At 37.9% G+C, this 14,725-nt stretch overlaps 1 protein-coding gene and 1 pseudogene across 1 annotated transcript in view; one reads left to right on the forward strand and one right to left on the reverse strand.

Moving 5' to 3' along the window:
- Window positions 1–655, forward strand: part of LOC141430710 (uncharacterized) — a 1,252-nt gene extending 597 nt beyond the window's left edge. The window contains exons 2-3 of the mRNA XM_074091917.1: window positions 172–322; window positions 441–655. Of these exons, the coding sequence (XP_073948018.1) occupies window positions 172–322; window positions 441–655 (366 nt within the window). The remainder of the gene's footprint in view (window positions 1–171; window positions 323–440) is intronic.
- A 1,337-nt stretch (window positions 656–1,992) lies between these two features.
- Window positions 1,993–14,170, reverse strand: LOC141439060 (myrosinase 1-like; annotated as a pseudogene).
- Window positions 14,171–14,725: the final 555 nt, after the last annotated feature.

The following is a 14,725-nucleotide window of genomic DNA, read 5'->3' on the forward strand; positions in this document are numbered from 1 at the left end:
CCGAAACGTATACGGAGACCTGAACCAGGTGACTCAGCGTGAGAACTCTTGGGTTTGAGAAGTGACATACTCACGCCGAAATAATATGATCAGGCAGGGCAGTTAATGCCGCGTATTTTGGCGGTAATGGAGGCGAACAGACGGTATATAATTCCGTAAACACTGTCTTAGATTAAGCAACATGACAACGTACCCGATGGAGTTCCAAACTCCTTGAGTGCATCAGGACTCCTAGCACACACGATAACCCTGAAGTTGGAGTTCGATCATGCTTCTTCGGAATTTGTCGCCGCCGAAGTTATGCAACGGAACTCGGCTAAAAGTAGGCAGCTGCAGCGAAACTTCATCTAGGCGCAGATCCTGACGGGGTGCGGTGCCGGAGAAGCCGTGTTCATCCCGCGCATCCCCCTCAACCGAGCAACTTCCCGTTCCGCTTCAAGCGCCTACAGTTCCTCGTGAGTGTCTGCTTCGCCATGACAATCAACAAGTCGCGGGGCAGACGCTGCGCACCGCCGGCGCAGACCTGCGCACGAGCTGCTTCTCGCACGGGCAGCTCTATGTGGCGTGCTCGAGCGTCACCAGCTGCACGGAGCTGTTCGTGCTGCTGCCCGCCGGGGAGACTCACAATGTCGTGTACAGAGAAATATTACATTAAAAAATAAATATTTTACCTATGCATTTAGAAAAATGAATATTGGTCATTGGCACGCGGGCTTTATTAACACATTCAGTGTCAAGAACACGCTAGGAGCGTTCTCTGTTTCGTAGGCAGTTTTCGCTGCAAAGCGGAAAAACGCTGCTACTCGCTACGAGCGCGGGAAAAGCGATCGTCAATTCAAACTCACATTAACAACATTTATTGACAAAAAAACACACTACATCACAAAAAAGAAACAATAAAAACATCAATAGAAGAAGAGAGAAAATTAGAGACGTGCTGTAGTATGTTGTCAGTTTGTAAAGAAGGCTGGCCCGAGTCGACAGTCTCAGGAACTGTTGTGCGTTTCTTTATTATTAACTAGGCTTTTATTTGTTTGTTTATATTCAGACGACTAGATGGCCTAGTGGTTAGAGAACCTGACTACGAAGCTTGAGTCCCGGGTTCGATTCCCGTGTCGGGGCATTTGTATGAAAAATACGAATGTTTGTTCTCAGGTCTTGGGTGTTTACTATGTATTTAAGTATGTATCTATCTATATAATTATAACACAAGCTTTGCTAAGCTTACTTTGGGACTAGGTGAATTGGTGTGAATTGTCCGTGATATTTATTTTATTTATTTACACTCTTTATTGTACAAAAAGGTAACATAAAAAATGAAGCCGTGGTGGCCTAGTGGTTTGACCTATCGCCTCTCAATCAGAGGGTCGTGGGTTCAAACCCCGGCTCGCACCTCTGAGTTTTCGAAATTCATGTGCGGAATTACATTTGAAATTTACCACGAGCTTTGCGGTGAAGGAAAACATCGTGAGGAAACCTGCACAAACCTGCGAAGCAATTCAATGGTGTGTGTGAAGTTCCCAATCCGCACTGGGCCCGCGTGGGAACTATAGCCCAAGCCCTCTTGTTCTGAGAGAGGCCTGTGCCCAGCAGGGACGTGTATAGGCTGGGATGATTTATTTATTTATTTACACTCTTTATTGTACAAAAAGGTAACATAAAAATGTAAAGGCGGACTTATCCCTGCAAGGATCGCTGCCAGTCAACCTTTGAGTGGTAGAAAAGAGCAATCAAAAAAAAACAAGGATTGACAAATAAGGTAAAACATTTGAATAAATAGGATATCAATTAAATAACAAATATTTTCAACATAAAATATACCGTAAGGACCAAAAAAAGAAAAAAAATGCACAACGTCTGTAACCTGTATAGACCTATTGCCTTTGTCTATTAAGATAGTCCCTGAGCAAAGCCGCGGACGGACGGACAGACATACAGACATGCGAAACTATAGGGTTCCGCTTTTGCCATTTTGGCTCCGGAACCCTAAAAAGGTATTCATTCAGTATTAAATTTACTCATGCTTTACAGAATTTATTAATCTACATATTACTATACTATACTATAGTTTACAACATTGCCATTAAAAAGAAAAAAAAAACGCACGGCCTCCCTAAGATTTGTCTTCATCACTGTCGTATTTGTTTACCTCCTGGCTGTCTTTCACAGACATCTCATTGACATATTTTTCAGGCTCATAGTCAAGATCCAGCGTTCTTGACCTGATAATTTCTTTGTATACAAATGCAGATTTCCTTGGCGTCCTTGTGCGTTCCGAGCTTGAAAAGTCTACTTCATACAAGCCGAATTTTTCGCTGTAACAAATACAAGATACGCTTAAAATAATTAAAAAAAACCGATCAAGTACTAATCCAATTCAGACATGACGGATTCTGAGCAAAAAACGCGACAAGTAGTTCTTGTACGGTAGTTACACTATAAATAATTTTCCCTTTTTTAACCCCCGACGCAAAAAAGGTGTTTTATATATAACTTATAAGTTTGACCGCTATGTGTGTCTGTGTGTCTGTCTGTGGCACTGTAGCTGTTAAACGGTGGACCGATTTGAATGCGTTTTTTTATTTGAAACCAGGTTTTCTAGCGATGGTTTTTAGACATGTTTCATCGAAATCGGTTTAGCCATATTTGAGATATTGAAGTTTGAAGTGACAAAAGTCGGGAGTTTTCCACCTTTTTTAGGGTTCCGTCGTCAACTAGGAACCCTTATAGTTTCGCCATGTCTGTCCGTCTGTCTGTCTAACTGTCCGCGGCCTACCTACATATCAGTCACGCCGACAAAGTGGTAAAATAAAAAATAATAAAAAAAAATTTAGGGTACCCATAGATGTAAATTGGGGTTGATTTTTTTTCTCGACTAACCCTTATAGTGTGGGGTATCGTTGGATAGGTCTTGAGGGGTTGCTAAGACGGTGTTCTATTCAGTGATCTATTTGCGAAATATTAAAATTTAAAGTGCAAATTTTCGAAAATGGTGGGTGGAATTTTTTTAAAAATTCAGAATGGTAGAAAATATAGCAAATATACAAGGAAAATTATAGCGGCTAAAATTGCTTGAGAATTATTAGTAGTTTAAGAGTCAGCCTAAGGTATAAAACATACCTAAACTTGGAAGATTACTTGATTTTTTCGCTATGGCTACGGAACCCTATCCTGATCGTGTCTGACACGCTCTTGGCCGGTTTTATCGGTAGCGGCCATAGTTCGAGGACTGGTAGATATTTAAGGCGTTATAAAAACCTGTACAAATTGTTCCTCTACGGTACGAGTATCTAAACACAGATATACAGATCTGGCTCAATATTATGTTATGGCATACGCAGGCAATCCTTACATATATGTCTTTGAACGGTACGATACAGGCTGATACTAGGAGTGAAATCCTTGATTTATTTTTGATGTTATTGAAGCATTTTTCTTTTTCTTAAGCACGTGAAATTTTTTAACAAAGATTTTATAATCGACGACAGGAGTCGAGAGCAAAATTAATTTAAGGGTGAATCGAAAAACCTTACAGGACGTCCTGGAGAAGGTTGATGAATTTTCCTTCCGAAAAAGAACCTAACTGTCAAGATATTCCATTTTTAACTCGGGTTATGTTAACGTCAAAATCGATTTAGCACTTACGTACTTGAACTGAGCAGTAGCGACCATGTGTGATTTTAACGATTTAAGTGATGATTTGGTTAGAGACCGAATAATTTGCAGAATTTCGTAATAGTTTACATGAGAGTAAATGAAAGATGCAAGATGCTATTTGTGAAAGGATCTAAGTCCAAGGCTCGGAACCGGTTCATAAAATAGCGGTAAATACAGGTTTATTTCGGTTTAACTCCGAACTTTCATAAGAACGCGAACGTTTTTAAGAACTTAACTATAACCTAAATATATAAACAGCAGGCCAGCCGGTGGCGGGCAGTGACGTTTATCCTGCGCCGGAATAAAGCGGTTTTTATTGTTCCAAACCGGTTAATCTAACAAGAACTTTATAGAAATGTTCCCTTAAGAACCGGTTTAAAAATAACGGTTTCGCGAACGAAACCAAAATGAAAAGGTTTTGCGCCAAATACTGTAATAACGGTTTGGAAATTTAACCGGTATCCGTGCCTTGTCTAAGTCAATATTAAAACTAAAAAAAATTGTTTGTTTTATTAAATTGTAGTAGTATTATTAAAAAAAAACTATTAAAATTATTTAAAAACCTTGTCAAAAAACACATGATACAAACAAGTACGTAAAATATTCTTATTCAAGCATCGTTACGTGGGGGGACCGCTAAGTAGATAAAAGTAAACAATTACCTAACCTTAGCCGTCCCATGACGCAACGACGCTTGAATGAAAATTCTACTCTTATCAAACGTAGACGGTCAAAATGGAGTTATATATATATATATTTCTTAGATATTTTGAGTCTGGAGGGGTTAAAATTCTCATATTTTTGTTAATATAAATTACTATTACAATATTTTTAACTGACTGCAGCAAAGAGGCTAAGCACCTATTTGTTAAATCTAACCATTGTCCGCAAAAACATAACCCTCCTTCGGCAGTCGGGTAAAAATAAGACCGAATCCGTAACAAAAGAGATTAAATTAAAAAGGGCGACATTGTTTATTTATATAATTATGTATAGTACGAGTACCCATTGTTATCATCAACCAACTATCTACTGAGCGGCAAAAATCTGGCCTTCAAAATAAATGTATGTAATTTTGTATGTAGAGTGGGCTAAATTTTGTGCCGCTGGGTAATTTTGTATCTAATTATTTCTATCTGCCTTTAAAACACCCAGACTCAATCCTTTATCGTATTTATCTGAATCTAACGAAGAATGATTTGACTGTAGATAATAAATGTTTTGCAAAATTCGACCATTGCAAACTTGCTCTTTAAAAAGCCGTGGTGGCCTAGTGGTTTGACCTATCGCCTCTCAAGCAGAGGGTCGTGTTCAAACCCCGGCTCGCACCTCTGAGTTTTTCGAAATTCATGTGCGGAATTACATTTGAAATTTACCACGAGCTTTGCGGTGAAGGAAAACATTGTGAGGAAACCTGCACAAATCTGCGAAGCAATTCAATGGTGTGTGTGAAGTTCCCAATCCGCACTGGCCCGCGTGGAACTATGGCCCAAGCCCTCTGTTCTGAGAGGAGGCCTGTGCCCAGCAGTGGGACGTATATAGGCTGGGATGATGATGATGATCATGAAACTTGCTCTTTATTTTCATTCCTGAACAATGTTATATTTGCACATATCAATTACAAACATAATTTACCTGTAACCGTGTTTCCACTCAAAATTATCAATAAGACTCCATGCGCTGTAGCCTTGAATGTTGCAGCCTCTATCGGTCGCCTCTATGAGCATGCCGAGATAGTTTCTGTAGTACAATATTCTGTCATCATCCAGCAAACCACCGGCTGTGACCAACCGTTCTCAGTCACAATGACTGGTGGGTTGTCGTATTGTTTCTTTATATCGAGAAGTAGTTTGAGAAAACCTTCGGGTACACTCTGTAAGAGAAAATGATATGCAAATGAAAAAAATATTGATGTTTTGATACAGATTAAATCATTCACCAGTACTGTAAATATAATACTAAATTATAATAACACCGCCTCTTGAATAGCGACACTTACTAAATACTAAACAGGGGACGTCATATTTGTACGCTGGTGATTTTCTGAATTGGTCAATAAGTTGAGGCCACCATGCTTGTAACAAAATAATAATAAAACAATTCACACCTGTAACCAAGACGACTTGCTTGAGGCCAAGTCGGATCCTTTACGAAAACAGCGCCCATGTCATCCATGTACGACGGTACTGCATACATGCCCTCCAGCGACGGATCCCTGTAATTATGGTATTTATGCCTCTTAATATTTTAGAAGACATATGACACTGCGTTACGGACGTGATAGTAAATTCGATAGATAAATTGGAAAATTGACCGATAGTTTCAATTCTATCCCAAATCCTTAGTTACGAAGTTCGTACAGTGTCACACCGCGTCCCCAGATCCAGTGCTATCGCACGATTATCCGATATAGTACGTAAGTTATTTGATATATTTCATTAACTCCGTCACTGTTTCAAACTTGTTTTATAATTAAGCTTTTAGATGACAAAACATCCAAGAATACAAATGTTGTAATTTTACGACGTACCTATGTAATAATCAATGAAATCTCTAACTCTGGAAACGACCGATAGTTAATATTTCAAAAAACATAACCAAATACAAACTGGAAAACTCTAGGATCTAGCTCTTACTTGAGAAATATTTTCGATAAAATATGCTGTCTTACCTATATGCCAGCTTCGTTGTATACGTATTAAGACCGAAGAAGTCTGATGAACCCCGAATGAGGCCGACCTCTTTACCGGTCAGTTCAGGAAGACGAGAACGAACGAAGCCTTGTTCAGCGCTTTTAAAAGCCACATTTCTCTTGACTTCAGGCGGGAAGTCGCCCGAGACCGAAAATATAGGATGTGCATACTGACCCCACTGTAAAATTAAATAGACACAAGCAACGCTTTAATTCATGTCACATATCTTGGGTTTAAATCTCTTTAGCGGGAATATAAGAGATTTTTTTAAATGTGCTCACATGAACGCAAAATCATTCAATGTAACATGAATTTAACATATCTTGTCTGTCTATATTAAAAAGATATTCAATGTTTTGTTTATATTATATCAATCTGCGTTATTTACTACACTAAATAGATTTTCCGTTGTTCCAAGCGTGTTATAAAGGCAAAAAATTAGATAATTATAATTAGTAACATCAGAAGTGAAACGGAATGGACTACCGGATTTTGTATTTTATTTTGTTAATGCGGTCATTGCCCTATTCAATCTATTTATCTATCTAATACCTTATTATACACTCTAGCTATTGCCCGTGACTCCGTCCGCGTAAAAGTATGAAAAATAGCTTTCGTCCTATTCTCAGTCTTACCGAATATACACAAAAAAAAATATAAATCGGTCAAGCCGTTTCGGAGGAGTTGGTTACAAATACTGTGTGAGAGAAATTTCTATATTAGATATAGCTATATAATAAACAGACTCCAAAACGGCTCTTATGATTTCGATGTAATTTAGTATGTGGGTTTTCGGGGATGACAATGTCTTATCTCTGGGAAAACGCATACGAGAATTAACGAATTTTAGCTCGAGCAAATCTTGGTCGATTAGGTACTATTGTTTTAAACCGTATTCTATATTTGCGTCTCTGCACTGTTAATATACAACTATTTTTTTACTGATTGCGCTTATTTAATTACATAGCTCCTGGACATTCTATTCTTATTCTTAAGCCTGGATTGTTTTTTTTCCTGAATCCTGCAAAACACGATTACTATTTAGCTTTAATTAAATGAAACGATTGAGTACTTACATCAAACTGTCTAGCATCTATCGCAGCCTGCTTATCATCCATCGTGTCAGATGAAGGCTCGTACCACGTACAGCTGATGGAGATACCGATACTGCCATTATGTTTCTTCCTGTACTGTTCATCAAACAAATGATATGCTTTCGCGTGAGCTAATAGCACGTCTTGGCACACAGATACTCTGCTACCCAGTAAATTTAGCATAGGAGCTTTAGCGTCAGAACCATAGCCTTCGTAACAAATTTGTTTTGGTTCGTTGATAGTAATCCATTGCTTAACTCTATCTCCGTACTTATCAAAAAGGACCTTGGCGTAGTCAACAAACCAAGTCACAATATGAGGATTCATCCATCCTCCTAATTTTTGAAGACGGAATGGCAAGTCCCAATGGTACATTGTAATAACTGGCCGGATGTTGTTTTTTAACATTTCATCTATAAGATTACTATAATAATTTACGCCTAGATGGTTAATTTTATCTGGGAACCCGGTGGGAAGAATTCTTGTCCAGGCAATCGAGAATCTATAGAAATCTAATCCTAGCTCTTTCATTATTTCTACGTCGCGTCTCCAGTTGTGATAAGAGTCAGCTGCAACGTCGCCCGTACTCGCGTCTTCAATCGGTGACGGTTCAGTGTGTGCCATTACGTCCCATATTGATAGACTTTTGCCTGTTAACATAAAATTATAATTATCAAGGTGCAAACTTTTACACAAAATATGGCTATGTCACTAACTAACAAATGAATATGACGTTATATTCGTATTAAGTAAGAAATCTTATTGCAGTAAAACAAATTGCTTGAGATCCGGTAGAGAGCTATATTGAGTCTTTGTTATATTGACCATGAGTTATTGATCCTTCAAGACACTGTTTAAGCATTTTTAAGGGCTATTTGTTAACCGTCTACCTGTGCCGCTAACGGAATTATAATAATGCATTAGAACAACTTAACATATTCAAAAGTGTCTAGAATCCGACAATTGGCAACATTCAAAAAGAGCAGCAGAGAGCATTTTTGTTTTTTCGCATTTATAATAGCTGTTTAAAATTTAAACTTCCCGTGTTTCTCGATTTTCCTTTATTTTAATTAAATTCGTCATTCATAATTTACGAGTATTAAAAAGTGTCATTATTATAAAGAACGTATATGCAAAGATAGGATACTGATGTCGTGATCTTTGCATGATATAAAATTAATAAAAAAATAGATTGTATAGATAAATTACCTACCCAATACTATTTTCCCCCAGTATTTTCCTTCCCATTCGCTTTTATCCCAACCACTTTTTTACAAACAGTAGTTTATTTTCTCACACGATTTAATTTATATTCGTTTCTTTCGCTACATGGCTACATGCATATTTCTCACTGCTTTTTAGTTCCAGAGCCAAAATGGCAAAAACGGAACCCTTATAGTTTCGCCATGTCTGTCTGTCCGTCCGCGGCTTTGCTCAGGGACTATCAATGCTAAAGCTGCAATTTTGCACGGAATATATATATATATATATATATAATAATATTATATATATATATATATATTAATATATATATAATAATATAATAATAATAATAATAATAATATATACATACACGTAGTACATAGACTACGTGTACATAGACGTAGTGGGGTGTTTTTTTTTCTCATCCAACCCCATAGTGTGGGATATCGTTGGATAGGTCTTAGAAAACCATTACAGGTTTGCTAAGACGATTTTTCGATTCAGTGATTTCTTTACGAAATATTTAACTTTAAAGTGCAAATTTTCATTAAAATCTGGCGACCCCCCCTCCCCCCCTAAAATCTAAACCGGTGGGTGGATAAATTTGAAAAAATTCAGGATGGTAGTAAATATATTATACTTACAAGGAAAACTATAATGGCTAAGTTTGCTTGAGAATTTTTAGTAGTTTAAGGGCTGTTTCACCATCCATTGATTAGTGTAAACCACAGGTGTAAACCGATGGTTAAATGTGATTCCGTCTCCGTCTATACGAACAAAACAAATAGAGACGGCCCCTTAGAGTAAATAGCAGCCTAAGGTATAAAAGTTACCTAAACTTGAAGATTCCTTATAAATTACGAAATCCTTAGAAAAATATTACTTAATTTTTTCGTAATGGCTACGGAACCCTATTTTGGGCGTGCTCGACACGCTCTTGGCCGGTTTTTATTTTTTACCAATCCGTATTGATCACATACATATGCTTTACCTGTAGAATAAATTCCCAGTAGTCTATTTTTGTCACACGTTTTAATGTCTTCTCATTATTTGCTAGACGGATCTTTGTTTATTACGTTTTAGCATTTAGGAAAGACTTCTAGCTACAATGGTGAACGTTGACTGAATTAGCCTCTTTAGAAAGGTAACGAGCGCTTTTAACATTAACACACTTTCGGCCTAGGCCGCACTACTGTTTTTTTCCCGCAAGCGGTAAACCGCCAAAGATGCACACACTGCGATTAAAAACCGCGAAACTGGCCACGATTTTTACAGTTTGAAGATGGATATACGACATTATACTCGTAATCCCGACGCCACAATATTAACGCAATGACTATTCTTGGCGGCGGTCTGCCGAAAAAGACACAAACCGCCCGCGGTTTCCGCGTCAATATGTGCGCGCCAGTATAAATTCTATGGGTTGCAAATTTTGGCGCGATTTTTTCCCGCACGCCGATCTGTAACAAATCGCAGCTTTAAAATCAGTTGCAGGAAAAAGCCGCCAATGCGGCCGCTTGCATTAGTTTACTTGATTCACAAAGTCACGCGGCGGTTTAGCCTCAGTGCGGCCTGGGCCTTCATCCGGACAACGTCAAGATGTCAGTGAAATGATATTTTTTTCATGAATATTGCTATATATTAAAAGAAAGTAAACAAATATGGATCCAACTGAAGAAAACCCCGGGCTGAGCTTTTCGTCAGGATCATGTGCATTTACTTTCTTGGAAAGTGCTCACGGAGGGCGTATATTAATACGAACTGGATATCGGCATTATTTAAAGCGAATCAGTAAATCGTCTGGATCTTCTATGTGGAATTGTCATTAAAAAAAAATCGTGCAAGGGATTTGTAGTTATAGATGCAAAAGAAAAAGTGGGTCAAATTCAACTTGCAAGACCCTTTTGAAGAACAGATTTAGCGATATCTCTCATAATTTCTGACATTTCCCTTCTGACCTATTTGTTTACTAATGTTTTGGCGAAAATTATTTAGCAAATTATTAACTTCCAAACTATTTATCCCATATTTTTATTTAGGCGAAATTTTATTTCCCAACTCAACATTTCGCACTGATATCATTTTCCAACTAATGATTTGATAAATGATTATTATGCAAATTATTACCTGGGATTTTTTTGAGATGTCATTTGTGTTTTCGTCAAATGCGTTGATTGGCATTCCTTAATTTAGCATGCAAACAAGCAAGCAAGCCAATGATTTTTTCCGTTCTGTTACAAAAAAAACCTAACATCGAAGGCTAAAGCGGAAGCTACGCTCCCGCCTTAGCCTTCTGAACCTAACCTATCCAAGTCACTTCTGCCCAGTCTCGTATTGCTCGCTCGCTTCGCTCGCTCACCGCCACATAATTTAACATTTATTCATTTTATTATATATCATGACTGATATACCTACCTTATGTGTAAAAATTGGCCAAATGTTATTTGACTATTTGTTATTTCCAATCATTTGCTACATAATTGTTTGCCACATAAAAGTGTGATGAAGTAAAATTTTGCAATATAAAAATGTTGCGAAATAAGAAAAATGCGAAGCAAAGTTATGCCAAGGATTGGTTTGCCAAATGAAACTTCGGCAAAAGGTTGGTTGCTAAGTGAAATTTGGCGAAAAATATTTCGCCGAAAAGGCAGTAGGTACACCAATACTTTTATTAAGTAAAGATTTGTGTTTTTAACATGGGAAAGTCATATTTAAGTTTATTTTTTAAAGTAAGCTAGTTCAAATGTGGTAGGTTCAATATAATAAAGATACCTTTTCAAATGGAATAGTTTAATTTCTGCCTTTGCTTTTGCATGCGGACTTTATTAGTACGGCTAAGGACTTTAACCCCTGACCCACCATGGAACCACTTCACAGTAAACGTCATAGTGACATCCATCGCATTAAAACAAGAAAAATCGTAATGACTTTTCCTTTGAAAAGGTTCCATGGTGGCTCATGAATGGAAGTCCTTGGCCGTACCTATTTATTCATTGGCACACAATGCGGCTAGCAAAAATAATAAAAAATTAAAACGTGACAAAAATTGACTACTGGGAATTTATTATACAGGTAAAGTGTATGTGATCTTCACGGATTGGTAAAAAAACGCATCGAGATAAATGCATGTAGCGAAAGAAACGAATAACACTCGAGGTACATGTATGCCAAATTTCAAGTCTCTAGCACCAGTAGTTTAGGCTGTGCGTTGTCTGTCAGTCAGTCAGTCAGTCACGGTACTATTTTATAGGTATAGATGATGCATGAGCCAGTTCCTTTGCCCCAGTCGAGAGACGGGGAAAGAAAAAAAAAGAAAATTATAATAGAAAAACAAGAACAACATATTATTGATTACCATTACCTTGATTTTTCTATACAATTAAGCATCTTGCGAGCGTCATAGCTCTGAAATACAACCACTGAGAGCCGGCAGACTAACTTTTTTTAGCGTCGGAGATGTCATACTTGGAATTTGTTCCAACACTGACCATTTGCCTTATCGTTTTTTTTCACAGCAATAAAGCGACTTGCGTGCATCATAGCTCCGAAATACAACGCAGGCAGACAGATTCATTTAACCTGCGGGAACGCTATACTTCAAATATATACTAAAACTGACCATTTCTCGTCGTTTTTTTTCCACAACATTGAAGCCTTTTTATGCGCCATCTCTCAAAGTTGCAACCACTGAGAGCAGGCAGACCAAAATTAATCACACCAGCAGACTACTCTATAAACTAAAACTTACAAAAATTAATCTGACCGTATCCATGATCCTTATGAAAAATCCTGTCACCTTTTAGACTATCTTTAGTTCCTAGACAATTTTCGTTGCAAAGCGGAAAACCGCTGCTATTTGTTACGAGCGATATGTGGTCGCGAATGTGTTTAGGAGGTACGACATTAAATTCGGAATGTAACCTAGCATTACCACTGAAGAAGAGTGTAGGGACGCTGCGGAACTATTCCTTACCGTCCTCGAGCCAGCCACCTTCGATTTGATAGGCCGCCGTCGACGCACCAAATTCAAAATCCTTCGGAAACTTTCGTGCTCTGCTTTTGCACCAAACATCGTTACTCAAAACGATTAAAATTAAACTGCGAAATAGTGAATGTAATTTTATTAGTACATTGTGTCTTAAGGGCGGTAAATAAAGAATTACGAACGAGAGTCTATTAGAAGCCCGAAGTCGAAGACTGAGGGCTTTAATGAGTCGATGTTCGTAATTCTAGTACCGCCCGTGCGACATACAATGTTTTTCATCACATTTGCGAGTAAAATAAACCTAATATATTTTTTTAAATTGCCGATGCCGCTGATTGCGCTCTTGGCAGCGCCAGTTCCCCTCCGTCCTCCCCCTCCCCCTCCGTAGCATGTGCATGGCGTGCGTGTGCAGCGCGCGCACGGGCAGTAGCACGCCATGCAGTAACAAACTCATTTACCGACCTTGGGCTTCATGGCATGAAAATTAGTACGGGCAATGACTCATTTACCGACCACGAGTTTCATGACGAGCACATTAAGGCCGAGGGTTTTATTTGTGGGGTTGGAACCAAGGTAGCCTGCATGTTATGACACTGTTGAGCAAGTGTGATGAAAAATAATTAACAACACAATTTGTTTAATACCGTTAAATCCCTCCGATTGACTTTGACCACTTCCTAATTTGTCGTTTTCCGTAGCCACCCACTTCCTTATTTGTCCATTCCCAAAACCGTTCACTTCCTAACTCACCCTCTTTCAGCATTGTTTCTTTCCAAACTTGGCCACATCTTTATTTATTTCTTTTAAGCAATGATTATATATTTAATTATTTAGTTCGGAGATCTTGGTAACAGCTATAAAAATTTCGATGAGAGCTATGTGGGGAATTTGCGGGCGAACAATTGATAGCTTGGTCTTATCCCAAGGAAATCGTATATTTTTGAGCCTACCATTTAGCCGTAAATCATGACTAATTATGAAGCTACAAGGAGAGCATAAAATGAGCCATTTTACCCGAGGCGTTCAAGGGTGGATAGACACGTCCAAGAGAAAATAGGTTTAATGCTCGAGTTTTACACTCCTTTTTCACTTCGTTTGAGAAGAAATTAAATAGCAACAATGGAAAAAAAATTCACTTACTAGGTATCTTTTATTTTTCATGCATTGCTATATTATTCTATTTTTTTAGTTTTATTGATTGATTTTGATTGATTTGATTATTTTTTAGTTTACTTAACCTAACTCGTAACCTAACCCAACCTAACTCGCTAAAAGTTTGCTTGTGACCACATGCGATGAAAAATAAACAAAACGTTAATAATTCTCAAGTACATATTATGAATTGAGTATCCTTAATAAATAATAAATATATCTTAATGCAAATTACCAGGTTATCGTTAGCCGCACTAGACCAGCCATACTGATCAGCGTTTCAACTGGCACTATCTGAACGTACTACTTCCACCCATAGGTGTAATCTGTAAGTTAATTCTGCAAAAAGTAGTCTGAAATAATAAAACTAGCGCAAAAAAAAAACGTAATATTTTACTGGCAATTCTATGTGCAATGACATTCACTAGTGCTATTTCTCTTTGGCTTGTTCAACTCAGATAACCGACTTAGATAACTACTTGGCTGAGTGGATTCATCATCCCAGCCAATATACGTATACGTTCCACGTTGAGAGGGCTGAGAGGGCTTGGGCCGTAGTTCCCACGCGGGCCCAGTGCAGATTGGGAACTTCACCAACGATTACGGCCACTTTTAGTGTCTACTTAGGCTCTGAAAATAAGGTACGACGACGACCGAAGCTTAGTAAAGTGATAGGTACAATTGCTACCGGAATAAAGAAACCCTTAAATCACTAGTTCAGCATTTTGAAAATCTCTCGCTAAATTGTATAAATGACATACTTAATTTAAAAATAACTTTATTCACTTGCTTTGATTTTAATTATCGACGACTTTTGACGAAATTATCATCGTCATCATTGCACTGTTTCTAGATAACTTTTAGTTCAAGCACTTAGTGTAGTGCATGAGCAATTTATTTAAAAACATTAAAAGGTGAACTCTAAAGCTGACACTTCACGG

The sequence above is a fragment of the Choristoneura fumiferana genome, chromosome Z (assembly GCF_025370935.1).
Source record: "Choristoneura fumiferana chromosome Z, NRCan_CFum_1, whole genome shotgun sequence".
Classification (NCBI taxonomy): Eukaryota; Metazoa; Arthropoda; class Insecta; order Lepidoptera; family Tortricidae; genus Choristoneura; species Choristoneura fumiferana.